This window comes from Amblyomma maculatum, chromosome 5 (genome assembly GCF_055883805.1).
Source record: "Amblyomma maculatum isolate TAMU_Amacu chromosome 5, ASM5588380v1, whole genome shotgun sequence".
Classification (NCBI taxonomy): domain Eukaryota; kingdom Metazoa; phylum Arthropoda; class Arachnida; order Ixodida; family Ixodidae; genus Amblyomma; species Amblyomma maculatum.
In genome coordinates, this window is record NC_139348.1 from 161,469,188 (window position 1) to 161,496,871 (window position 27,684).

Here is a 27,684-nt window from a genome sequence, read left to right on the forward strand (position 1 = left end):
TTCTGCCGCCCCCTGCTACGCTTTCCTTCCCTTGGAATCCAGTTTGTTACCCTCAGCGACCATCGGTTATCCTCTCTTCGCACTACATGTCCTGCCCATGTCCATTTCTTCTTCTTAATTTCTACTAGAATGTCGGTAACTTGAGTTATTTCTCTGACCCACTCTGCATGCTTTCTATCTCTTAATGTTACCCCTACCATTTTTCGTTCCATAGACTGCATATGTGCAAAGCTATATACAATAATCTCTTGAATAGTTATACATTTTGTTAGTAGTGCTGTTAACCAAGTTAACATACCACATTCTGTTAATTGAGCCTCTTCAATTCTTTTTTGACAATAAAAATAAAGCCATTAGTTAGAGCTGGTTTATGTTATTCGGAGAAGTTGGGCGCCACTGAGTTGTACCTCGTTATAGTTGGGCGCCACGTTTAACTGTCTTGACGTATGTCGTTTTTGAGAACACGATTCACATTGAACCTTGCCTCTCATATCTAGGTAGGCTGCATGTAATGCAGCATATTTCGTGACCGCCTTTAATATATTTTCCAAAGGAACCAATTCCCATGCATCAGCTAATGCAGTTATGAGCTTACATTCGCTGTTCATATGCTCTGGAAAACCACAATGAACAATCAATTGCACCCCCCCCCCCACACACACACATACACACACACACATTTAGACTCTTGGAAAAGCGCAACTGAAATTTAGTTAGCAACTGTTGAGTATCTTAGCAGGGACGGCGCCAATTTCTAGTTATAGTGATGACCAGTATGTCTTGTTTTTGACATTTCAAGCGAATTTGTGCAGTTCTTGTTCACTCGCTTTCGTGTGACAGGGTGCACGTTCTTACAACTGCCCTGGAATCTATTTAGCATGGTCTTATGAAAGGACAAGTACATGGAACGTCTCACGGACATCCTTCTTTGGAGGTTGGAACATAGCCCAGAAGGGAGCTCGCAGGGACGTCCTGCGGATTACCCTGCTAGGTTGTGGGATGTAGGGATTTAAACGGGACGTCCCTGGGAGTTGGTGTGTTGTCTGGGGAGGTTCATTTCTCGCTGGGAAAAAAAACGCACAAAAATTTTGTTGTGAGGGTGGAAAGTATATTTTATAGCTTTATTTTTAGCCGACTGCATGGGCTTGCGCTCGACCCGCGTGACGCGTTTCTGTGATTGTGCCGTTAATTACTACGTTGTTTAAAAAACGCTTTGTACTGACGCGTGAATACAGTTGGTCACACTTTATTATTTCTTTTTAATTTCGTGCAGTAGAATTAAACATTGGATATATAAATTTAGTGCATCACGGAGGGTGGGGGGGGGACGCCAAGAAAAGAGGGAGGGGGCCTTTATATACGCATTATCCCCAAAGCCACATTTTCCTAAATCCGGCTCTGTGGCGTGAGTGCCTATTCTGGTGTTCACCTTTGCATACTTACTAAATTTTCACACTGTACTGCACTTTTCTGATTATTTTTTCAATGAGCCGCAACCACCGCAACACCTCACAATTAGACAGCGGAGCTCACACTGCCTGACACGCTAAGCCACTAACCTTACGTCATTTTTTTTTTTTTTTTCGACCGTCAACTTTCGGGTCTTCCAAGCCAAGGTCGGCCGAGCTATCTACCTCAGTAGCCCCGTAAGCACGCTCCGTAAGCGCTGTTCACGGCATTCGCTGACCGTGTGAAACCGCGCTCGCAGTATACTGGCCCCGATACGATCGCTATTTTTGCCAGGTGGAGGTGGTGCACGTGATCTCGCAAGTTCTTTTTGTTCTCTTCTATTTACCACGCTCGTGCGAAACTTGCGACAATCGAGCGCGCGGCCACTTTCCCCATCCGCTCTCTTGCCAACAAAACATGGCTTACCGCTGATCTGTCAGCTGCGCTTGCCTGGAACGGTTCGTCGGCGTCGTCTGAGAACACAACTGACTCCAGCGAGAAAGGGTCATCATGGAAGGTGTACTGTGGAAGTGGACAAACTATTGGAATGGTTGGCAGCCGCGGTGGTTCATCCTGGACAAGGGTATCCTCACCTACTACAAATCCCAGGATGAGGTATGTGCGTACTACGCTGAATGGGGCGGCAGTCGAGACCATGGGACGCCGGAAACCGGCGTTGTCGTCGCTCGCGTGTTTGTCTATGTTTGTCGCGCTTGTTGACGCACACATAGTTACAGCCGTTCGTTGCGGTGTGAGCTGTCACGTTCGGCCGCGCTTCGAGCCAGTGCGCGTGCAAGGACATTTTACCCGAAAGTGACACATGCGTCTATGCAGTGCGCGTCGTCGGCTAGAGTAGGATCTGCCCGCTGGATGCAGATGCTGTGGTCTGTGCTAAACCATCCATGCTCATGCAAGATCCAGCTTTGACGAAATTAAATTGCCTCTTGGCTTCGGGCAGTTTCTCAGTGCAGTTACTTTTCCAAACATGGCAGTGGCGCGTTGAAGCTTGGGAAGGAAGCCAACATATGTGATTTACTTGCGAAACCGGTGGGATGCACAGCTGCCCACATTCGGCGTCGCCGGATCGGCCGTTGAGAAAGTCGAAATCTCTCAGGCCCATCGCTTTTGTCGGTGGATGGTGCATGCAGAATAAATGGCAAGGTAGGCAAAAACGTCAGGACATCGAAACCGTTTTTCAAACCGTGTTTACAGGTTGTTGAAATAAGCTTTGAGACATATGTTTTAGGGATCACTATTTTTTGTATTTGCGTGCGAGATAACCTGCGCCAATGATAGCGTTTATTGTCGCTGATAGCTCCGCGTGCGTCCAGTCAAATTGCTGCGCACTTTATCTTTGGTCTTAAGTGGAGCAGTTGCTGCGAGAGAATTAATTCATTTGCAGTGTGCTCATGCCTGGGCAATCTAAAAAGTTGATGAGCTGAGAGGCTCTCACTGTGCTTTTCTGTTTCACTAAGGGCCAGTAGTGGTAGGTAACCTTACATAATGAATGGTTAATTGTCCTGCTTGTGTGTGCAATGCACCTCAAAGAAGTTTTTTCTATTGTTTGGGGCATGTGTTGTAATAGAACCGCGTGTTAGCCATTCAAACTGCTGGAGCTAGCTGGCAGGATGTTGTCAGGATGTTTAGGACTGAAAGTGCAATGTTCACATTTTTCCCTCTGCATTGAAATATTGACATTGTTTCAGTCTACTGATAACATTTTATTATTAAGGCTTGGCATTGCAGGTTGTTGCAACACAGGTTTTCAACATGCCCTACATTGACTATTAACAAGTCTGGGTTATACAGTCAATCCCAGTTATAGGGTGTATTCACTGACGCACCGTGCGCGGTGCATTGTGAGTATTTGTGGCGCAGTCAGCCAATTTTGCATCCACCAAAAGAACAGGGTTAATGTACGTATCAAGTGCTGTCGTGCATGTGTGGTTCCACATGCAGTGGCATTTGCAGATATGGTTTATTGAGCTGCCGTAGACTGTCATAGCCCCTGCACAGTGCAAGCAACGGAAGCTGATGAGCTGCACGAACGACTCCGCCTGAACGAAACAACTCACCGAGATGCGACGTCACGTATGGCTGGCATGGCTCAACCGTGCAAGTACCACGGAAAAAAAATCTATGTCAAAAATGGGCTGTGCTGGTATCTTCCGGATGTTCCTTGGCAGCCAGCTATTACCACAATTTGTGCATGACTGCTTTTCTCGCACTCGCAAACCATATTCCAGGTAAAAGAGCAGTGCACCGCCAACACCTGCTCGTCGTGTTTTGCAGCAATCCAATCCTTCAAAAGCGGGCTTGACAAACGCTACGTTTAGCGCACCTGCCTCATTCGATCAGAAGAAGCCGAATGTCCAGATCGTCTGCGTCGGCTGCGAAGCAATATTCAGCGAAAGAACGTAGATGGGCAGAGTTGTTTGTTTTGCAGAAGGTTTGAAGAGTTTTATAAACTTATTTATAAATAACAATAAGCAAAACTAAGTTTGGCCAGAACTGCACTGTATTTGAAGAGTTTTGTTGCAAAAATCATTTCGAGCCCACAACACAACGAGGTGGCACCACTGGGGCCATCGTTGTGGCAACGGCTTCTTTTGCTTCTTTGTCGTCACAGACGCTGCATGACATCCAACTTTGATCTAATGAGGCAGATACACCAAACAAGTTTGGTATAAGAAAATACTGACTATAATGTGCCATTTCTGTGCTAAATTTGAGCTACAAGGCTCAGATGTTTAGCTGGGATAAGAATTGTACAGCACGCATGTAATTGTACAAAGTGCGAGTTCGTCTGGTTCAACCGCGGCTCTTTAACCAGCCGCTTTTAAACATAGTTGTGTCCTTCGAGTGGTCAGTAGCCTTTTAGGTGGTTTCTTGTGATGAAGCTAGTCCATAGCTTAACGAAGTCATGGATGTCGCACATATTTATGCACGGCCACAGGTCGACACATACTATGCAGTTGACCATTGACTGCAAATGGGTCAGTGCCGCAGTTATAATTATTTTTCTTTTTATGTACTAGTCTCTGTCCACATCGCGCAAACTTTGCAGGTAATTTGAAGTGTCACTCATGATGCCGATTTAGTTTTTAGTACATCAGTGCTGACGTAAGGTAGAGTGACAGCGAAAACGGATGCACACGAGCAGCTAAGCCGCCGACCGTATCTAGTCAGAACAGGATGCAAAGATGGCGTCGGCTGCGCACTGACGTCAGCTTTGACGTCATGTGAATACCCCCTCTAACAGTACCACTTAGAACCATATATCAGGTATAGCAATGGACTGTGTCAGTACTGTCAGATTTTGTTTTCTATGGTAAAATGTATCGCTGATACCAATGCTGTCATAGCACATAATCTCTTTATGGCAAATAAATCTAATCACTAAGGGCAACCACGAAATAGACAAAAACACAGAAACACTGTAATCACACCCTCCAAGTCATGCTCACAATGCCAGAGCGTGCATGAGAAATTGGCAGAGCCAACCAACAGATTGACCAAATGCGGAGAGAGTGAAAACTGCATGAGGCCACTCACACAAGCACCGTCCATACCAGGGACATATGCAATGGTGAACAAGGAAGAAGAAAAGACAGACTTCCGAAGTCTCCTTTGTGCAGCTGTTCATTGTCAACGTTTCCCAGGGTGTGTGTGTCTCGTAGCTTTACTGCATTGGCTACGTGCGCCATATATAACACTGTCAGTCACAGGTGCATGCGCTTTGCAAGTGACAGTTTTTGCCGTCACTGTTCTCTCAGCCCTGCAAGCTCATCGAATTTCCCGTCAAGGATTGCTTCTGGTGGAAAGCTAGTGATACTAAGGTTTGCGAAGCTGCCATCATCGTAATGATGACAGCAGTGTGTTGAGACTTAGATTCTTGAATGTTGACAATTCAGTCGGGAAAAATGTTCATTTAACCCCCAAGGTTCGCAGCTGTCACTCACGCCGACAGTGATGATGAATGGAAACCTATGCAAAAGAGCCCTTACAAATGATAGAGTTCTTCCGGGACTTCATTTCTGCTAGAGGTCCCCCACTTGGGTATGTGCGCTAGCTAGGTACCCTGTTAAGAGATTTGAAAGAAATATACCATGAACCAGTCAAAGCTTACAGTTTTTTTGCCTTCTAAGGAATCGACACTGTAAACTAGTTTCCGGTCTTTAAAGTGTTCTGAATTTTTTCTTTTTCTTTTTCTTTTTTTTTTTTTCATAACCCGAATACAACAGTGATAACTCTTTGGTACTTCAGTATTGTTATAAATAGATTTCACTGTACGGTTGAACAGTCTTTTGCATCATATTTTGTTTTCAGGTGTAATCATCGTGTGTAATCTTCTGTGTAATCATCGTGTAGCATAAGAATTTGCATTAGTTTTGGACTTTGAGGATTCCTGAAGTATGTAATCTTTGCGTAAAAAAAATTACCTAATAATAAAATGGATTCAGGTTGCTAAAGCTAGACTATTATGGCTATCAGTCATGCATGCTTTATTCAAATGTTTTGCAAGCAAAGAACAGATGAAAACCAGAAAGAAGTACACTTTCTGAATAATCACTTCCTGCTTGTGAATCTTTGTGTGTAGAAATCGTAAAGAGCTATGAGTGCAGCCCTCCACTGAAGCCTAAAGCGTGGCTTAAGTTGTATATTGGAGTGACATGTCCTCACGTCTTATAAGACATCATGTATAAGTGCGTCTGTAATCAGGGTAACGTGAGTCGAGGGATGTATTTGTCCAAACCTCGTGTTACTTTGGGATGATAGATGCGACGCTGTGATGTGTCAGAAAATTTAGTTGGTTCATCTGGCAGGAAACTTAGGCATGGACAGTAAAGTAAGTTTAATAAGGGAGTAATTACTCATTGCATCCACCCAAGTGCAGCCATACGGCTACAAAGGAAAGCTATACAGCTTTCTCAGAAACTTCGTAGTTAAAGAAAAATTCTTCCTGATCCTGGAATCGAACCCGGCACCACCGCCTTTCCGGGGCAGTCGCTCTACCGACTGAGCTAACCAGGACGGTCAGCAGATCAGATGGTAGGGCGAGAGTGAATTGATCTATAACTCGAAGTGGGAATGGTGTTGGTCAGATATTTTAGGGGAATCCCCTGAGGTGGAGTAAAACTGTAATAAGGGAGTAATTACTCATTGCATCCACCCAAGCGCAGCCATACAGCTACAAAGGAAAGCTATACAGCTTTCTCAGAAACTTCGTAGTTAAAGAAAAATTCGTCCTGATCCGGGAATCGAACCCGGCACCACCGCCTTTCCGGGGCAGTCGCTCTACCGACTGAGCTAATCAGGACGGTCAGCAGATCAGATGGTAGGGATCCTCCACCTTGGGGGATTCCCCTAAAATATTTGACCAAAGTAAGTTTAGATGAAATAGCTAGGACAAATAGAACCATAGGAACAGTAAGTAAAAATATAATTTCTCAGTAGAAGCCTGTAGGGTTGTTTTTTCTTATACCCTACGTAGCTACACTAGTATAGCAAAATGGCTGTTGTAGGTTAAAAAAAATGGCCCTATCATCTAATGGCAATTGTTACCTTCTTTATCTGTTACCTAACAATGTTTTTGCTTAATAAGATAGACCGAGTAATATACTGTATTCTTAAATACTTACTGTAAGCCTTCCTTTCTTTCATAGTGGCTCATGTTGTAGTCTCTTCTTCACCTGAAGAAGGCAGTGGGACTCCGTGCCTCTTTGCACACCCAGTGCTGTTGTAGTAAAGCCTGGTGCTTCAGCCAGTCAGAGTTGGACTATATATAATATATATAGTCCTAATGAATAAATAAATATTGCATCAAGGGGGGGCCAGTGGAACACACATGCTTGAGACAAGGTAAAAATGTCAACTCAAGGGTGGACTAAAATCTATTGCTTTTGTAGTAATATAATGGTGACTTTCTTTCACTGCCAAGTCTCTACTTTATCCATATTTTTGAAATTGTTGGGTATGTTTTAGGCTGGATCTCTGGTGCATGCTTATCAGCCGCTGTCAAAGACTAGTAGGCTCAGTAGTCTGAGAAAGCTTTGATTCTCCAATGCTACCACAATGCTGCCACATTTCAATGCTACCACATTTCAATATGTTGCTGTTTTACAAAGAGAAGAAATGAGAGCAGTCAGTTCTAACAGTGTGATGCTTTAAGCATGCCTTCTTAAGTGCAGTTTAGACCTGTTTCGGCACTGTGGAGGTGGTGCTTTGAACATAAAATCTGGATGGCTTGTTAAATCCTTCCGGTGCTAGCCATCCCAAGCAGCTTTCAGTTGTGTGACTGAGGTCAAGAAAGCGAGCCTTTTTGCAGGGGATGCAGACACTGTTTTTCTTCTTTTGCAGCACTAGAGCTGTTAATGCAGTGATTTCCGAGATTGTTGTGCCAATTGTTGTCATAATAGTAGTCATGAAAGTGTAGACAATCAATGCAATTTGTGTGGCAGAAATGGATTAGCATTAGGCATATTCTGTTTGGGTTTTCTTGTATGAGCTATTGTGTTCTTTTTGTGTTTTGGATGAGTGAAACAGACGCATTGATTAAAGGCCTCCCACTACTGTCCTCTCCCCTCTTGCTATTTTTCCCATTCACTTTCACTCTTCCTTCCCCTCGTCCTCTGCTTCATCTCCTCACAGCTGTGGTGGGTGGCTCGGGGAGGGTTCAGAGAATGTTGGAGATCAACACATTTTTTTCTTAAATGGGACCTCTAATACCAACATATAAAAGCATTCTGGGCAGAAGCCTGACTGGAAAAGGGGGTACACTGTACAGAAACATCATATTTCACATAGCTAGTGCCTTGTGCTTATAACTTCTCCCCAAAAATGTGAGGGAGCATTTTTGGTAAAGGCATATCTGATTTCATAGCTATTTCGCGTTGGGACTACCAAGCGCGACCATGCAGAGGGAGGCAGGTAGTTACCTTGCATGGGCTGCATCTTTCTGTGTGTAACCATGATACCGCATGCCATCTGGCACCAATTTTGATGCATTAGAAGCCTCATCAAGGAAAAAAAAATAGCGATTCGGTTATTCAAAATTCCCTGATTGACCGAGACAGTGAGGACGTCACAGCGTCATCTGTAGGCAGTTGGCAGCTGACTGGGCCAAGCTTTGATTGGTCGCAGGGGTGTGTGACAGCTTGAGATTGTGACACTTTGCATGTCATGTGAAATGGCAGTCACCTTTGTTAGCAGTGCAGCTTGGTTGTGGGCAAATGTGGCGGATGTGAATGCAAGTCGAGTGAACTCCACTTCATTGCTTTCGCATTCTCACCACATAATTTAGTTAGGTGACTGCTGAGTCTTTTTTCACATTTTTTACATCAGGTAATCGCAATAATTTTATTTTTTTTCCACTCTGCTTTGCTTCTAGCCAACCTTGCATGCATCTGTTTATTTCAAAAAATCGCTCTCGGCATATCACACTCCGTTGCATTGCTGTCACAGCAGGTGCCTAGCCAATTGCTGGGATCTCACCTGTCGTATCTTCTCTATGCCAGGTGAACCAGGGCTGCAAGGGCTCGGTGAAGGTGTCAGCATGCGAGATCGTGGTGCACCCTACTGACAACCGGCGTCTGGACCTGGTGATTCCCTCTGAGCAGCACTTCTACTTGCGTGCACCAACGCCTTCTGAGCGACAGCAGTGGCTGGTTGCCCTTGGCAGTTCCAAGGCGGCCACGGCTGCGGTAACCGGCGGCCACACGACCCAACCAACACACCGGCTTGGAGGTCATGACCCCGAGGGCAGCCTGCGTGCCAAGAAGGCCGAACTGCGACTCTACTGTGACCTGCTCATGCAACAGGTGTGCAATGCAGGGGGGGGGATTGGAATCTAAACTTCGGCTGCTAAGCGTTTTCTTTCATTATCTCTTCCTTCATTGCACCAGTATGTAGGATCACTGAACAAGGGTAGAGGGGGGAAGCCTCAGTTCGCAGGTCGAGCCAATGTTTCGACAAGTGGACTTGTCTTCGTCTAGGCAAAGCGATCATCACTGGCAGGCGTTTAAATACGTTTTTGTTTTCGAAGAAGAAAAGCTGGGGAGGGGGAAAGTGGGTGAGGAGAGAGTAGGTCAAGGAGTGTGGAGGGGGAGGATGGGTGAGAAGAAAGTAGGTCATGGAGTGGAAATAATATAAAAATATAAAAAAAAGTTTATTCAGTGTATTTCTCAACCTGGAACCAGGGATCCTGTGGCCTGCAAAAAGAAATAAAAGCGGCTGTACCAGGAAAAACTGCAATACCGGGTGTATGATTGGTCACCACTTAAGTAGGTTTGGTGCAGATACCTTTCCTAAAAAGGGACAGGCTTTGCAAAGGGCCCTGATAAGGAATATATCTACTGGGGAACCATTCTTAAAACTTTCCGCACATGGGGAGGGGGTGAAAGAGAAGGCCAAAGACACAGAATAATAACCGCCACACAGTGAACCAAAACTGACATGCAAAAAAAAAAAGTTTGAGGGCAAACTCAAGTAGCAAGTGATAAGGAGGAAATGTGTTGGTAGAAACATCTGCAGCTTATGCTATTGCGGAGGGGAATAGAGTGTACATGTGCTGTGAATAAAGTGTACAATTAACACTATTTGGGATTGTTTTCCCGAATAGCTATGGTACAGAGGGAATATATGTGATTTTAACGTTCGTTTAGCGTTCCATTGCATCAGGTTTTATAGCCAGACCAAAAAAGCACACAGGATGTTTTTAGCTTGTGCTACCGGAAATTTTCTTCTCTTCCCACTTTTTCATCACATTCGTTGCTGAAACCTGTTTCATTCCGGTGTCTGTTGGGAGTGAAACCACCCCCTTGAACTACGGGAAATTAAAATGGCAGACCCCACTCATGGGTGGTTGGTACTTTAAAATGCTTCTTTTCAGGACTTATCAAGGTAGCACAATTTTTTGTGCATAGTTACGTTAATTCTCTGGGTAGCTTACTGGCATTGCAGATTGCCCCCGATGAGTGCCAATAGCATAATGCAAAGCACCACCATACCTGTCTGTATGTAGCCTTTGAGAGCTAAAAAGGACAGAGCACTGCACTTTAACTGTCCAAATCTTTTCGCCGCAATGGAAAGCTTCCTGGCTCGCATTGTCGATTGTGGAGCAGTTCCGTCAGAAACACTGTAAAAAAAAATTTACTGAAAATTTTTAAATCAGTGCATGCGCTAGTTTTTTATCTAGTCCAATGCTGGAAACCATAAATAGTGAACCCAATGGCGATTGGGCGTCGACAAAAGTGGTGTGCCAAAGGTACAGATTTTTTCACTACCCTGGGAGAAACCGGTTTGACTGGGCTGTGAAGCAGGTGTGGAGAGGTTTTTTCCTGTGCTATGAGCACAGCCCAGTCTCCAATATGGCAGCGCCCTTTGGTCAATTTTGAAAAGGTCTATATATAAATCTCACCGTCCAGACAGTAATTAGACATGTTTTTTAGTACTCAGTAACATCTATTTTAGTTCCTACATGCAAGGCTGCTATGGTAGATGAATATACGCCTCAAATATGAAAGCTTTAGTGGGTCATGGCCAACGCTTCATCTAAGGAATTCAAAACACTGGTGCCATCTAGTGACAGATGTTAACATACTGGAGAGAGTGCAAAATATAATGATACAAGACGAACACTCTTCAAAGAATACAGAACTTTGCACAATTACGAAAACCAGTCACATTTTCCCAAGATATGGTCACGTGGGCTACTACAGGGATAATTACAGCATTTTGTCACATGAGGCCACTTCACTCGTATATGCGATTTTCACTACCAAATTAAAATTATAAAATACTCGTTTCTTGGATATTATAATTCTCAGTTCATTTCCTCCATAATCCTATTACGTATTTTGGTCAGTGTTCTGTCCCTTTAAACTGTTTACAAGTAGCGGCACGCTAAGTAGAAGCATGCTGTGTTCTGAGGCAGTAGGAAAAAATTGGTTGAGCCACATTTGCATACCCTTCTGCAGGTGCACACCATCAAAACCTCTACAGGTGGAAGTGGGGATGATGCTGCGAAAGCCACCGAGGCAGCCGACCTGCTCCGGGCCACCTGCGACACCTTCATTGCCACACTGGAAGACTGCATGCGCCTGGCTGATGCAAACTTCACATACGAGCTGCCACACCAGGAAGTGCATGACTCAGCCCTACCTCATGAAGCCCCGCCACCCATTGCCCCCGTGGTTCCCAAGTCCTTGCAGAATGCACACCCTTCATCCTCCAGGCGGAGGCGAAAGTCCAACTCCATCTCTTCCTCCTCTGGAGCTAGTTCCTCCGTGATGGCAACTTTAGACCGGCATCAACGGGCTCAGCGCATAGACCTTAGTATGGACCCGGCATTGTGCAGTGCATCGGCTCCACCGTCTTCTGCAACATCCCCCACCAGTTGTGCCTCGACGTTGTCTCATCCTTCTGTATCTGGCAACCATGTTTTGTCAGCCGACAGTGTGCCATTGCCTGGTGGCACTGAGAGCGCTAGTCACGCGGAGCTGATACCCACTGCCGCCAGTCAGCCTAATTTTACTGCAGAGCAACCTAGTCCAGTGGTTAATGGGAACCTTTCATATCACCCAAACCAGCCACACACCTTCTTCTCTGTGATGGAGCACAGCTTCATCGACCTCGCCTCTGACACGAGCATTCCAACAGAGCCATTCCTGGACAGCTGCCGCTCCATCCTGTCCGTCTTTGACGTCCTCGGCTCGGCAGCCTTCGTTCCAGTCAAGATGGACATTCAGGGCAACATTGGAAAGTTACAGGCTAAATTTGACGCGGACCCACCACGCTTCAGCCTCCTCCTCAACATGATCCAGCAGGAAGTCGACTCCGGCACGAACAGCGCTCGAAACTCAGCCACGGATGCACTGCTATGGCTGTCCAGAGCGCTGGCCTTTATCCATGCATTCCTGGAGCAGATACACTCAGGCAACCCAGTTCTCACGGACTGTGCCTCAGCGGCATACAGTGCCACGCTGAAGTGCCACCATGGCTGGGTGGTCCGAAGCATCTTCGCCGTTGCGCTACGAGCCATGCCCGAACTGGAGCCCTTCCTGGCAGCCATGGCTCCATCACCCAGTGACTTTGAGCATCCCGAGTACAAGAGGCAGCTTTTCGCCGACTGCGAGGTGTATCTTCGGGCACTGAAGAGTGTCCTTGACAGGCTAAATAACTTCTATATCGAGAATGAGCTTGAGCCACCTGTCCTAAGGCCCTGAACAGGTCCCCTTTAAGGATATTTCATTTCTTAAGGGAACAGATTTAGGTACTTGTACCGGACTGAGCCCCCTTTCGCGACTTGCACTCCTTAACTTGCAGGGGCTTGGTAACAAAGGCTGTCATAGCGACATAGGGTGTCAGTGAACAGGACACGAAGGTATACAGCTGATGCAGCAGTACATAGCAGGAAAGCTTTAGAGCAGCTAAAGAGAGCCAGACTACAAAGCTAAATTTAGGATAATCAAGAGGTTTGTGCACGTGGTGTCCTGTACAGTTAGTTTTTGCCTTAGTAGAGAGCAAGTTGCTATATGTAGTGGAGGCTCTTTACAATGATGAAGGTAGAAGTGAGTTGCTAGTCTCCCTCCCATTTGCTGTGTGATCAGCTGCATGGCAGGTGAGGAACAGTTTACAACAGCGCGAAAAATATGATGAGCCAAATGCCCCACTCGCACTTGCATGTCTTTGGACAGCTTTCATTTTTCGTTTCTATATTTGCTGAGCCTGGGTGCTTATCACTTAGCTTGTGAATTGCAAACAGTGTGGTCAGCTTAGCTTCACTGGCACCAGATGATTGAAAACTGCATTCAGAAACAGACTTGCACTGTATGTTAGAATCTCATGAAAGCAGCAATTTACAATGCCACTATCGATTAAATGCTTTGAGCTGTTCCATTGGCCTTGTCATGAGCCTTAATTTTGAAGCACTAAACATGCCCATAATTTAAGATAACGGAGCTCTTTATGCTACTTGTAAATTATTGTGCTGTTCGTTGTTATTCATGCACATTCACAAAACAGGCCATCTTTCTGGAAATTCTATCAGGGAAAGCAGCACCTAGAGTCAACAGGTGTTTTGGGTCAGTTCGTGCGACATATTGTAGGGAGATAAGAGACGAGATGCGGACAGGATGAGCAGCCATGTCCACATCTCAGCTTATCTCATGTCCAAAGTCGTGGTCTTTATTTTACATAGCAGCACTGAAAGCTTTGTGCAACCATGATTGGCTGCAGCATGTGATCCTGCTAGCTTTTATTTAATTATTATTATTTTTTTTCTGATGTTATTATTGACTGAGCACATGCTGTTTTGTCAGCAGTTAAAAAGGGGGCTGTGAAGGGAGTCATTGCTTCCTTCCTTTTAACGTGGGTTTAACGCTACTGATAATTTTCAGAGCATTCATCACATGCTTATTTCTTTTGTCTCTGCTTGTGGAGGAGTACTATTTTGCTTTGGATGTAAGTCACATCTTGTGGTTAGGCTGCCTTTGTATTTTCTCACCTGCTACTTTCTCAAGCACTGGCACTGGCACCAGTGTGACAGAACCTGCTTTTTCTTCACTTTATAGCATGGAGCTGTGACATGATGCACAGACCATCGCTACACTATTGGACTTAACTTGTGCAGGCAGCTGAGAACATGGTTAGGTTGCTGCAAACTGCGAGTAACATCAAGGGATGGGATATTTTCAGCACTCTAGTTTAGTAGTTTAGTTCCGAGTGATTGTTTAGTCATTTTTTGAAAGGGTGAGCCAGGCGATCAAAACTACAGCAGCTGTCGCCTAGCCTAGCTACACCACACTGGCTGTTTGCTCACTGTCTTGGCTGGGTGATTTACAGCGGTATTGTTATTTCGATCCGTTGGTTTTGGAGAGCTGCAGCAGCACCTCTGTTTGTGGCCACATGTTTGTGATGCATAGGTGGCGCTCAAAAACAAGGAAAAGTCCTATATACAGGCGGAACGCCGCAAATTTGCCCTTGTTTTTCCTCCTCCCAGCCCATTAAGGTTGGTGAAGGCAGCTTTGTTTACCTCCGCAGAAGGTAGGGATCTGTGTAACTGTTTCGAGTCCTTGGTGTACTACAGTGGTGCTGTTACTGTACTCTTGTTTCTATTCTCTTTTTGCTAAATCACACCTGCTTGTGCGGCAGCTATCTTACTTGCTTATTTCCTTTTCTCTTGTTGTCTTGACACAAAGCCAACAAGACTTTTGATATGTGTCCAGTGTGCTTGGCTAGACACTACTGCAGCCAATCTGATTTTTTGATTGAAGTTGACATCACCATCACCTGTAGATTTTGACCTGCATCGTTTTGCAAGAAAAGGGAGGCCTGATTAATTGGCTAAGTTGGGTATGCTAGAGAATGTAGGCTACCAGTTTCCAGTGAACTGCTTGCCTCACTTGAGACTGCAATAACTCACGTCCATAATGTATGCTACTTTTATTAGGTGGTATCTGTATACCATTTGATGAATACTTGCTTGCTATATTCTCCTTAATCTTAGCATTGTGACAGTGCACTGTGCAGATGCTGAGAGTGTGATACTGAGTGACTTGCTGCATGTGTATGGGTTCTGTCAGTGCATGCGTTTGTAACACACATTTATTTATAGCATGCCATTATAGGCATGGTTGCTTGATACCTGTGCTTTGTCTAGTGTATTTTCTCTATATTTTTCTGTGCGGAGGTGATTGTTAGTGCAGCAAGAAGGTATATAGTGCTGTTTTTGCCTGTGTTCATTCTTGGATACATACTTTTAGCATTTTCAAACATTTCTGGTCAAAACATGCCATCAATGTGGATAATTACTCTATCACAAATAACGAGTGTGTTACTGTCTTTTTTTTTTTTTTTTTTTTTGCTGTTTTGTGTTATTCGTTGCATCCTGCTTTTTTATAATTTAGCATTTATTGTATCAAGGGTTCTTGTTGTTACCCTCTGGTATAGTGTGGTCTTGCTTGCTACATTTAGTGTGTCATTTTGGGACCATGGAGATGACTGTGAGCTGTTATATGTATTTGCCTTGCTCTTATAAAAGACATTTCTGGGACTGTGCCATGAATTGCAATCAATATCTGCCATTAGTTGCAATTTTGGTGTCGAAGTTGATTAGTATCTCCATCTCCCTATCTGTTGGGGATTCCTTTGTGCGGCCTGACCACGCCGTGCCCGAGCTTGATGACTTGAAGCCACTGCTACTGGTGCTGCATTAGTGCTGCGCTATTACTGGTTCAAAGATTGTGGCTGTCAAGGTTGTTTTTTTTTTTTTTTTACTTTTTTTTTTCTGTGCTTCTTCTTTGACCCTCTAGGCGCACTGTTAGCAAAAATTCAATGCATCAATTTTTTGTTTGCGTTTTTTTTCTTCAGTTGAGGCGATGTTTAGCGAGCTGTCTTGCAGTTGTGTGCGACACTGTTTTGTAATATAAAATTATCTGCAGTAAAGATATATATATATATATGTATAAATGCATAAATCGTCCCCCTCTTTTTCCTTGGTGTTTGTTACACCTTTGGCCTTACAGGTAATGGCTTCCACATAAATGTCACCTTGACTTGTGCTAGAACCAGAAACTTCAGAGACCAGATTGTTTATTCAGGGCAGGGGACACTGGATTGCTTTGTCCTCGTGCCCTTAAAACAAGGTTTGATTCAGGGCTCTTTTACTTTCTTATTTGACGAGACACTGCAAAGAGTATTGAAGGGAAATCAAACGTTTAGTAGTAGTTTAGTAGTTTAGTTATATATATATATATATATATACACCTCGATAAACATTAGTTTTGAACACTTTGTAAGCTTGGAATCATTACGACTGCACTCTCCTTATACAAGCACTACCCATGCTACAATGTGCGTGATTTCTGGGCCCAGTACTTTTATTCACACAAAAGCCTCTTGTATGCTTTTGCAGTCTCAAACTGAAACCCGGCCCTTTGCTGAGAAGCTAGTGTTTTACCGCTTAACTGCAGATGACACGACCTCAGGGTCCCCGGGTGACCAGGATAGTTATCTGTTTTCATTGGCCGCGGGTGAACATGTGACCTCAAGTGTGACAGTATGGGCCATGGCTTTGGTGCCAAGGATCATGTGACCTCGTGACGTCATTGAATTCATTTTTGTTGCGATTAGTAGGCATTCAACTGCTACTATATGGCCACAACGCTGTTCCAGTGTACTAGCACAGACGGGGCTGTCCGCGTTCCCTGGAAACTCTGCCTTTTTTGCCCACTTTCTTTCATGAGAGCTGATTGCACGCAGCCAGAGGCGAGCGGTTTATTGCAACGCTTGAGTAGCACTTTTTCGCGCCGAAATCTCAAAATACTCGGCCGCACACCTGAACAGAAAAGTTGTTTCATGTATACAGACACGTTCGCGCCACGCGCGCCGCAGAATGCCTTTTTTTTTTTTTTTTTTTTTTTCAGCTAAACCGTTGAATCCTCGCAGGTCAAGTTTCACACAGACGGCATTTGGCCGGCAGTATCTTTTTATACCAAGTTCGTTTAGGATACGCGCCTCACTCAGAGTCGGATGTTCGTACGGCGGCGAAGAAAGACGCTGTCTCAGCGCTGGCGCCGATGGCGTCGTTTTGTGCCGTTTCCACTTTCCATTAAGCAAAAGGAGAGGCGACGGAAGGTTGTTGCAAACAGCACAAGATAACGCCACCGATGCCAGCGCTGGGGCAGCAACATGAGCAGCAATTTGTTTTGTTTCGCAGCCGTTGCATATCAGATAACTACTTCTGATTGAATTAGGCAAGTGCCCCAAACAAGCTTGATATATAAAATTCTGCCGACCAAATTTCGTCCTCTCTGTGCGAAATTTGAGCTGCAAGGATTCAGCGGTTTAGCTGAGAGAAGCATTATGCGGAGCGCATACAATTATGCTTGTCCACTGTCATTGCAAAACCTGAAAACGTGCTGACAGGTCTCTCGAATGGTGCCGCTCGAGCAGTGTCAATAGTTTTGTTTTCATTGACTAGCGTAATATATATATCGAACACTGCAGGAGTCAAACATGCCAGAATGAATGTTTGACTAGCTCGTGGTGATCGTGTATAACGTACCATATACGCATCATTATAAATAATAAAACACTAAGGAGCGTGGTTGAAGTTCGGGCTTCGTGTATAGCAATAGATTATATGTGGAATTATATAAAATAAAATTCCACATATAACGCTATGGCATATTCTCCAGTAATCGGTAAATTTCGCGGGACTCCTAGTATGCAGGCACGACTCTCATAGAACCATTATTCACACTGGTGTTCTGATGTCCACTCAAATTCCCATTCACTATGCATTCACCAAAGAAAGATTTATGGCAATGCCGCATGTCGCCAGGCGAGTCGTCTGCTAGGACGCAGGAACAAGGCAGGAACAAGGCAGGAATCCGTTATGAAACAAACATGCTGAAACGCTGAAACTCCCTTAAGGTCAACAAATAATCGTAATGAAAACTTCAACGAGTTGATTTATTAGTATTATTATGCTATATTTGCAGCAGCTTCTTAGCACTTTACTAGCTTTGTCATATTTTAAGGCAGCAGGCTTGCAGCAGGCATGCAGCAGGCCCTTTGCTCATATGCGCCGGTAATGTCGGTACTTCCATCTTCAGTTTGTAACCATGGTTTCAGGTCGTCGGCTTCTGCAGAGCTTGCTGATGCCTTCTGCGTCGGAGCTGATAAAAGTTGTCAAGGTAAGCTTCATTAAACGTCAGCGCACAACTATGCCCTGTGGACAAGCTTCAGCTTCGGAGTATCCGCAGAATGAGCTGATCTGCAAGAGAAGGGGCGGTCAAGCGGACGAGTACTACGAGAAAGCAAATTTGACTTGCTGCGTGTTGTTGGTAGCTTAATTTGTTCCCTTTTTGCGCACGGTAAGTATATTTAAACTTTCGCAGTTTTGCGATATTTATTTATTTTGGTTGCCGAAGATGCAGGCCTTTTTATACAGCTACTGAGTCTTAACAATTTCTCTGTCAGGTGTTTACTACGTATACGTCCACCGCTGCTTAGTATACAACGATCTGCGACACCGGACTCGGATTTTGACAGAAATGGACGAAAAATAGATGCTGTCGCAGTCTCGGTCTTTTGCCCAATTTTGTCAGGCTATAATGTAGCACGGTATTCGGTTCAACATGACGAAACGCGCAGCATGCAAGGTCAATGTACAACTGGTCGCGCAACTTGGAAGAAAACGCGTGTAGCTGCCTACTGCCAGCGGCATCAACTCGATGATGAGGGCTCCTGCGAACTGTGAGGCAAATTACTAGCGCACAGAAAATAAGATCTACCAGAACTCCAAAGAACTAGAAAGTAAACATAATATTCGCGCTCAAAAATGAATGCAGTTTTTGTTTCTTGCGTAAGAAAAAACGTGTCACATTTATAATAATATTTTAACTTGTTTCTAACGGCCTCTCTCGGCCATTTATTATCCGTTGTGTAGTTGCCCAAAGCTCAGAAATGGCTCAGACCAAAGCTTTTTTCATCCGCGGGATGGGTGTGTCGTCGGCCCCGGTTCAACGTTCATCGTTGCTTGCTGCGTATACAGAGTGGGTTATCTGTAACAAACAGTCAGTATTTCATTCTGCTGGTTGTGGTAGAGCTTTACAGCAAGGCGAAGACTGTCTGTGCTCGATGAGAAACTGATTGCCGCTGCATGTGCGCATTTCCGGACGATGGGACAATGCTGCGTCACAGCTCGGCGACTCGGCTCGGCCTCCCAGGCACGTCGCAAAAGTGGTGGCTTGTTTTACGGATAAGGCCGTTTCACATGGTGCGACGCGCACGAAAAATTTCGGCCCAGTCGCAGTGTCGTTGCGGCGCAAATCGCAACTGCCCTTTCATATGCTTGCGGAACCAGCGATTTCTGTCGATGCGGCACGAGCGGCGGCACCATCATATTTTACGAACAATACAGGTAGAACACGCGTAAGATTAAATGTAGTATTTAATTTATATTTTTTATCAAAATATAAAACACTTTATGCAAAATATACATTTTTAACTTTTTCGTTTTGTACGCAACTACGTACAACAGTCACATCAGGCTGAATTCCATAGGCTGGCGGCTGTCCCGTTCGCAACGACCGCTGCGACGGGAGCGGCGTGCGACCAACATGTTGGAAGTCTGCCGCAGCCGCTCTGCGACGGAAGTGGCGGGCCCTTCTGTCGCTGTGCGGCTGAAATCGCACTCTGCTGCGGCGAGAATCGCATCATGTGAAACGGCCTATACACGTCTGCATGAGCGGCGTATCGCTGCATGTTTTAATTGAGTGGTGAAGGTGAGATTTTATTGCCCCCAAGACGCGTGTCGCATTGCTCAGAGCATTCCGTTCCGCTGCCTTTGCTGTGTGTTTTGCTTACTGCGTCGTATTACCGCACCAACGTTCGCTGAACGTGCTTTAGCTGTTATTACAGTGATGTTCCTATTGTCAATGGGATCTTTCTCATGAACATGTTAAATGCTTAATTGTAAATTTGTTACCTCACATTGACTCCTTTCAGTGGCAAATAAAGCGCGAGTAAAATATGGGAATCATGAACAGGCGAGATTAATTGGAGCGAAGCTATATCGTAGATATTTTCACTTCTCAGACGCATTAACTCCCAATTTGAATTGCTTACCTAAGCTCTTACAGGTTGGCGTTCTAGCGCTAGCGTTAGTTATTCCGTTCGTTTGTTTTTGTTGTTCTTTGACGCTGATATGTACTTTGTTAGCAAGATCTTTCACCCTTTTATAATCTCACCGCGTCTCGTTTGGAGACCTACGCTCAGGAAATTTTGTTATCACGAGGATTTCATGAAGACCGTGACGAATGAGCGGTGGTCGCTCTCCTACACTTAGATTTCATTGTCGTGAAGCGTCTATGTAAGTAATCGTGAATTAATAAAGCCTGGCTTTCTATGCAGCACAGCTTCACTCATTTATGCCCTTAGTGAAATGCCTCAAGCCATGTGGTTCTATCCATGTGCTTGCCGAATTCACTTGAAGGCCCTTGTTCACAAACGTGCCCGAATAAGCCCCAGAATGCGTTTACATGACGCGCGACGAAAGACTAGGCTAACGACGACGGAGGCAGAACGATGCTATGATAAGGTGGTTAAAGTTGCCGTAACGTTTCAGTTAACGTAAAACTTGACAGTAGAAATCCATGTCAAGTAAAGTTGGCTGAACAGTTACGGTGTCCATTTTTCTGCCTTATCCGAGCATCGTTCTGCCTCCGTCGTTGTTGGCCTTGTTTTTCGTTCATAAGTAAAAAGACAAATTCCCCGCCAAAAGTACATTACTGTGACGTCACAAGCAACGTCACGTGTTTGTTGTGCCTCACAGTTCTCAGGGGGCACTGGGAAACTAAAGCCTCGCTCAGAGTCGACACGCAGGCTTCTATGGGAGTTACGCTACCATTTGTTCTTCTACCATGCAGCATGTTCGAGGCTTTACGTCCAATCAGCGCTATGTGCGATTCAACTATATGGCACCGTTACCGTTGTGTGGAGAGGTATGTACAGTCGACGTCACCCTTTTTTTAGAGCGCTCGGGAGACACACGCCCCTGCAAATAAGGCCAGATATCGCCGCAGCTGGTAAGTTCTTGCGGCAACACTCGAGTGAAAGTTGTGCCACAGATAGCCTCAACCAAGGTAGACACTATCACCTAGCCCAGAGGTCCGGAACTGGAGTTTATTTTCAGCTTTTCTAGCCCGATGAGTCTTCCGCGAGCGCTCTACACAATGGTGGTGCTGACTGTACAACTAACTTCGTGGTGTGCATGTTTTTGACACAGGTGCATATAACCCTAGCTACCACACCTCGCCACCGGGGCTGGCAATGGATTACAAGGCCGGCGAGCAGGACCATGCGCCCTCGAGCGACACCCCACACGACGACGTCATCGCCCGCGAAGTTGAGACTTTCTTCTCCGTCATGAAATCCAGCTTTGTCCAGCTGAAGGAACCGTCCGAGTCCACCATCGAGACGGCCGCTTTTCTGGACTGCTGCCGTTCCATGCTACCCGTGTTCAACGTTTTAGGGGCCACGGTATTCTCTCCCATTAAGTCCGACATCCAGGGCAACATTGACAAGTTAAGCGATAAGTACAGCACTGACACGGCCGGGTTCGGCAAGCTGCTGGCCATGCTGCAGAAGGAAGTCGACGAGGGCAGGAACGCAATAAGTGGCCGAGCCATCGAATCGCTCCTGTGGCTCAAGAGGGCACTCGAGTTCATACTACATTTCTTGTCAGAAATTCACGGTGGAAACGAGAACCTGGCTGATTGTGCCAGCAAAGCATATGGCAGGACGCTGAAGCAGTACCACAATTGGCTTGTACAAAAGTTGTTTGCTGCTGCTGTTCGGATGATGCCTTCCATGGAAACCTTCAGGCGTGACCTGGCACCCAGTCCAAACGACGCATCACACCCCAACTATGTAAAACAGCTTTATGCCGACTGCGGGGAGTACGTGACTGCCCTTAGTTTGGTCCTGGAGACAATCAACCAGTTTTACAAAGAGCGAAATCTGGAACCTACTCCATGATATCTGCCTTCATGTACCTGCGTACTACACCTGGAAACAAAACTCGACAGGCTGTGATTGCTCTACCATTTTGATATTGAGGGTGTATACATAGCTTAATTTACATCAAATGCAATACCTGTGAATTGTCACTAGGCTTTGACTTTTCAAAGACTTTGAAGAGCACTAAAGGTATTTTTTGACAACCTTCAATCAATGATGTATACTTCAGATGTTGACTCTGGTTTCAGGGATCAGATCTACGGTCATATTGCTGTCATAGAGCATTTTATTTTTATTGTTTGATTGTGCCTTTGCAATTTTCAGCACTTGACAACGTTTGCTTTAGGGGTAGCGTACGACAGCATAGGTTGTCGTGGCTTTCTGGGTTACAATGTTAAGCAAAGCACTACTGCCACATTGAAGTTCATGTGCAAAGAACTGGCTCATTTGCAATATTTTATATTTAAAACATGCAAAAGCCTACAGAGATCTGGTGTGCAATATATGGCTTGTTGTGATCTGCATATAGCATATAGCGACATAGCATACTTGCCTCTCTTATATCACGAATTTTTATAGTCTGCTACTTACGAATTTATTTTCAGACCGAATCGGAGCTTATGCTCTTTTTGGGAAATAAACTTATTTTAACATGTTGCTTGCAGTCTACACTCCTTTCATGTTTGCATAACTCGAGAACTGAGAAAAGATAGTGTCATAGCCATGAGTTTAATCTGAAAAAGTTCACCTTCTCCTAAATGCACTGTAGTGTGGCGATAGCAAAAAAGTGATAAATAATACCACAAATTCTCAATAACATAACGTGAACAATCACTAATCTGCACTCTTAACTCCTATTGAGGTTCATTGTATGGCTGTGTTGCTGACAAAAGTCTGTTATTCCACAGAAGCTAAGTATGACCTACACAGGCAACATGCCACCCAGTTACTGGTGTCAGTACTTTGCCAATTCAGGCATCCCTGGAGGTTGAGAGAGAAGCAGAACAATAAATTTTGCGATATGTCCTAAATTGCTTCATGGGCACCTTTCAGGTAACATTTGTTTACATCAAATGTGCCTGAAGAAAGAACTTTTTTACTGGTATGGCAGTGCAAAATACCAGAGGATAATTGCTTGCATGGATGTATAATATTTTGTCCGAAATACCGCAGCTTGCCAAGCAGGTACCCAAAGGATCATAATAATTCTATTTAGCCGGTGTCCATTATGCACAATCTACAAATACAAGATTTTTACTATACCAATTTTTTTTTCTTATACATCTTTCCAATGTGGTTGCTGGGCCCTACCATATTGCTCGCTGGACTGCTTTTTTGCACTTGACGCTAGCACAGTGGAAGCCGCAGCGAAACCAGTTTTTCAACAGTCGAGAGAGGAGATGTGTCGACATCTTACCTGCCCAATGGAAATGTGTATACTGAAGCATTACTCCACACTCACTGTTTCATGAAAAAGTGAAAAAAAAAAACATATTTACATCATGAAGGATGTAAAATTCAGCTGAAAAAAGGAGGTTGCACTGCTGGGTGAGTCAGGGATTTAGCATTTCTGCAGAAAAAGGGCTAGGCTTGGCTCACTCCTACAAATAGAGATGGCAAACACATATGATGCATGAGGTGCACATGTAGATACACACACTGCCATTGGCAACAGAGAGATGAACCTCGAATCCTCCAGCTGTGTTTAGAGTGCTGCGATGGAGCACCAGAGCAAGATGACCAGCATGGCAGGCTTCTCATTCTGAACAGCCCGTGCCGTGCCTGCGCTCCGAGCACGCGCTGGTCTTTATTTTCTTTATTTTCCAACACTGATTTCAGCGCCTCCGCTTTATAGCGTTGGCGGGCGCTACAAGAGCAAATGCTTCACTACTCTAGGTGCAAACCCAGAATAGTGACGTTCTGTCAATCTGACCTAAAGGTTAAATCGAGACAGCCCACCTAGCATGGTGCACAACCACATATTACTGACCGTTTATGACACTGAAGGTTTACTAATTATGCTTAATTGTTTATTCCATTTAAATTAAAATTATACTTCACATTATATCATGCACCAATTGTCATACATCATCATTGAATAGCTTAACCCCTTCAGGCGCTGCGTCCACATATGTGGACGTGACCCAAATTTCATTAAATCTTTGCACAGAGAGCGGATTTCCGTCTTTGAATTTGGCACCCGTAACATTTGGTTGTTGTTGTTGTGGCTGTAGGAAGAAGGAAAAGAAAATGCACGGGCCTGCTACTGGCTCTGTAGCTGAGCCACCTCTGCTGCCTCGTGCAGATAAAAGAGAATATAGAGAAGAAAGAAAAGCAAGAGGGAAAGAAAGACGCGCGCCGCAACAACAGCCGTCGTCCACCACCAGCGGTGGCGTGTGCAATGACGGCCTACAACAGATAAAATTCGGTGCCATGCCCGCCCCCGCCGCAACCAGAGGTGACCCACCTGGTCCAGCCCAAGGAGGTTATATATAAAAACCTCCTTGGTTTCTATATAACCTCCTTGGTCCAGCCCCATCAGGGCAGAGCTGCCGCCCTGTTTAAAGTCCCTTTAGCCCTGTCGAGTACGCGGCGCCATTTCTTGTTGCTACAGCGAAAGGTGTTTGTAAACAGCAGGCCTCAGGTCATCCTCGTGACATAAAGATTTATGAAAAAATGAATGAAGTAAAGATGGACGTCGCAGCGGTTTCACGGCGGTACGAATCAGTTGCTCATATTTTTGCGTGCCTCTTTCTAAACCGATGCCTAATAATACTATTTATTGTAATTAATGTATCAATAAGGGAATGCATGATGCATGCTAGATATTTCATTATCTTAGACATACAAAAAGTACTTCAGCGCACTTTCAGAGTTTAGCGTCCACAAGTGTGGACACGGCGTCTTAATTAATGCCGAAATTGTTGAAGTGGCGCATTCAGTCTGCGGTGCTTCGTTATTTTGTGCAAGAGCAGTATGCAATACGCTGACTGCGTGCAGGCGCCCCTATTGAGCGGCTGTGGTGCAGGTGTCCTAATTTTGAAGGTTTCAAGGTATTCTCAGAGGAAAACATTTATTGATGCTTAATGATTAGTTAGAAAATGATGCAATGTTTTCATTCATGTAACAGCTTTGAGGCACCATATGTCCACATATGTCGACGCGAGTAAAATATAAACATGCCTTCTTGAAATATAAACATTTTTGCATGGCGCAAAAATTTTTTTTTTCCTTTCAGAAAATTTAATTGGCGACTGAAGGGGTAAATTATGCCATGTATAATTGTTCTGGACTAATTGCGTGTCTTATACCAGTAATTGGGATTAACAATTGAATTTCACACGACAGCATCATGTGTCGTATATCATTGGATATCCTGTATCGAGTAAAATTGCACACTAATTACTTTAGGTATTAATTACCTCTAAATAGGTGATTTTGAATATATTGGTTCACCTTTGTTATCTTTATTTACATCAGACACAGGTGAAATTAGCATACTTGTGGAAATTTTATTTCAAAGCATCATAGAGGGCTTGTGACTCTGCGAATCACATATCGTCGCATGCTGGATCGCAAACTTTACACTTGAGCCGCTTTAGCTGTGTACGCCCCAACGCTGGTTTGACTCATGGAGGGATATAACTATAGTGAACTAGAATATGGAATATATTCTAGCTTAGTGTTAGTAGAACCACGGCCGCTCAATGGAGGCGCACTTGGGTGCGGCCCGTCGCGTCGCCCAGAAGAGCCGTATTGCGCCTAGTTCTCATCGCCACCGCTGCGGCGCCACCGCTCCGGGACGAGTTCGGGCGGAGAGCTGTGCGCAGCGGCCGTGGCTGTGCTTTCGTTTCGGCGTCCGCGTGGTCGGCGCTTGCTCAATTTAGGATTATGAGCGGCGTTTCACTCAGTATGTGATGCTATGTGCAAGTTTGCTATTGATAAGGTGATAGCGGCAAGTCTTCATCACTAGGCTTTTCCAATCCCAGGTGAAAATTTTCTGCTGGTTTCCTGCTGGGATCCTGCTGGTTCCAGCAGTGCTGGGTTATTAGCACATTCCCAGCACCTGCTGGAACCAGCAGCTGCTGGTTCCAGCAGCTGCTGGGAATCTGCTAATAACCCAGCACTGCTGGAACCAGTAGCTGCTGGGACCAGTAGCTGCTGGGACCAGCAGCCACTGGGACCAGCAGCTATTGGAACCATTGGCTGCTAGGTTTCAACCGAGGGCTGCATATAGTCAGAATTTGGTGGATTGGTTCTCTGGGGGCTTGTCAGCCTACGAGAATTTGGTGCTGCTACTGCCTTGGACTGCACAAAGAAAATAATGGCAACAGCAGAGGTTTCAGTCATGACTCATAGTTTAATTTTATTTTCCATGCCCATATAAATTCTGCAATCTGCATGGACACATTTTCCCTTCGAGACTGTGGTACTGCAGCAGGTGTGCTCCAGCTCCAACTCGGATGGTGCCATGAAGGTAGCTGCATGAAAAAAAAACAGACCAGAAAAATATGCTACCAAAACCATGCTACTGCACATAAAATATGAATAATGGAAATTGAAAGCATCTACCCAAGAACCACATATTTGGTGCAAATCCACATGAGAACTGGTCAAGTGTGATGCAAACCACGTTTAGAGAAAATTTTCAATGAGCAGCGCTTCTACTAATGTGTGGATGGCTAGCTTTTGCATGTGCCTGTGCAGACTGCACCAATGCCCACACGCACCCATGGTGTTTCATTCATTCAACCATGAGAACGGCACTCCTAGGAAAGTGTCTGCATTGCTTTAGGCAGATGCAACGTAACAACTGGTGTGGTATTGCCAGAAAGGTTAGATGAAATGAGGGGCTCGTTATGATACAATTTAAAGGAGCAAACAGTCTAGAAGTCCAAGGTAAACATTGGGGATAATTTTTCTTTTTAGGTTTGTTGTCGATGTTGACAAGAATGAGTGTTAAGATGATTTAGGGAGAAAGAATATTAAATGAAATGTGGAAGGAAAAACAATGCCGCTTTTCATGCAATATTATTTCTCCCTAAATCATCATAAGACTCATTCTTGTTAATAACAACAAACCTAAAAAAAAATTATACCCAACGTTTACATTGGACTCGTAGACTGTTCGCTCCTTTAAATTAAATCAGAGAGATTAGAGGTATACCCATTGCTAGCCAGACATGACTGTTTAGCGGCATATTCTTTTAACCTTGTTTGGTATGCCACTCGTCATACACCCATACCCTGCAAATGGATTGGCATGGAAAGACAGTCTAGTTAGTCTATTTGCAACGAACCGTATCGAATGTGTGTTAACTTGCACAGTGTGTTAACTTGCGATTAGACGTTCTTTGAATCCTTGGCTGTTCACCATTGTTCGTACAAAGCGAAAAACAATAGGGCGACAAAGATATTTTACTTGCCGAAAATAGCACCAATGATACTTCGGCAAAATGATATGGCCTATTTTAAACTAGGGATGACAAAATTACCAGCTCACTTAATAGTCAATTACTAGTCACTCGACTAGTAAGCGGCTCTCATCACTGCCGAACTGCGCTGGCAGTGGTGCGCGCTTGAGTCACTGTTCCCGCTTGCTTCACTGTTCTTTTCCTCCGTGCCTATAATAACCTCTCGCAAATCCACTAGACGTTACACAACGCGAGGACTACAAAAAAAAAAAAAAAAAGAAATGAGATGCAC

General features: G+C 44.7%; 3 protein-coding genes across 4 annotated transcripts in view; 2 read left to right on the plus strand and 1 right to left on the minus strand.

The window, feature by feature from the left end:
• Positions 1-2,070, minus strand: part of LOC146190151 (uncharacterized) — a 102,605-nt gene extending 100,535 nt beyond the window's left edge. Inside the window, exon 1 of the mRNA XM_084604880.1 lies at positions 1,876-2,070. The gene's annotated coding sequence lies outside the window, so the exon portion shown is untranslated. The remainder of the gene's footprint in view (positions 1-1,875) is intronic.
• Positions 1,623-15,926, plus strand: LOC146190152 (pleckstrin homology domain-containing family A member 8-like). Its single transcript, XM_084604879.1, has 3 exons — positions 1,623-2,064; positions 8,967-9,269; positions 11,427-15,926. The coding sequence occupies exons 1-3, from the start codon at positions 1,960-1,962 to the stop codon at positions 12,672-12,674; spliced, it is 1,656 nt and encodes a 551-aa protein (XP_084461005.1). The 5' UTR covers positions 1,623-1,959; the 3' UTR covers positions 12,675-15,926.
• Positions 15,927-17,911: 1,985 nt separating this feature from the next.
• Positions 17,912-22,636, plus strand: LOC146190153 (pleckstrin homology domain-containing family A member 8-like). Of its 2 annotated transcripts, none has more exons than XM_084604881.1 (2): positions 17,912-18,149; positions 21,245-22,636. In XM_084604881.1, exons 1-2 carry the CDS (start codon positions 18,014-18,016, stop codon positions 21,994-21,996), a joined length of 888 nt encoding a protein of 295 aa, XP_084461007.1. In that variant the 5' UTR covers positions 17,912-18,013; the 3' UTR covers positions 21,997-22,636. The 2 variants fall into 2 exon arrangements, with proteins under 2 accessions (XP_084461007.1, XP_084461008.1); XM_084604882.1 differs by lacking the exon at positions 17,912-18,149 and adding an exon at positions 18,156-18,329.
• Positions 22,637-27,684: the final 5,048 nt, after the last annotated feature.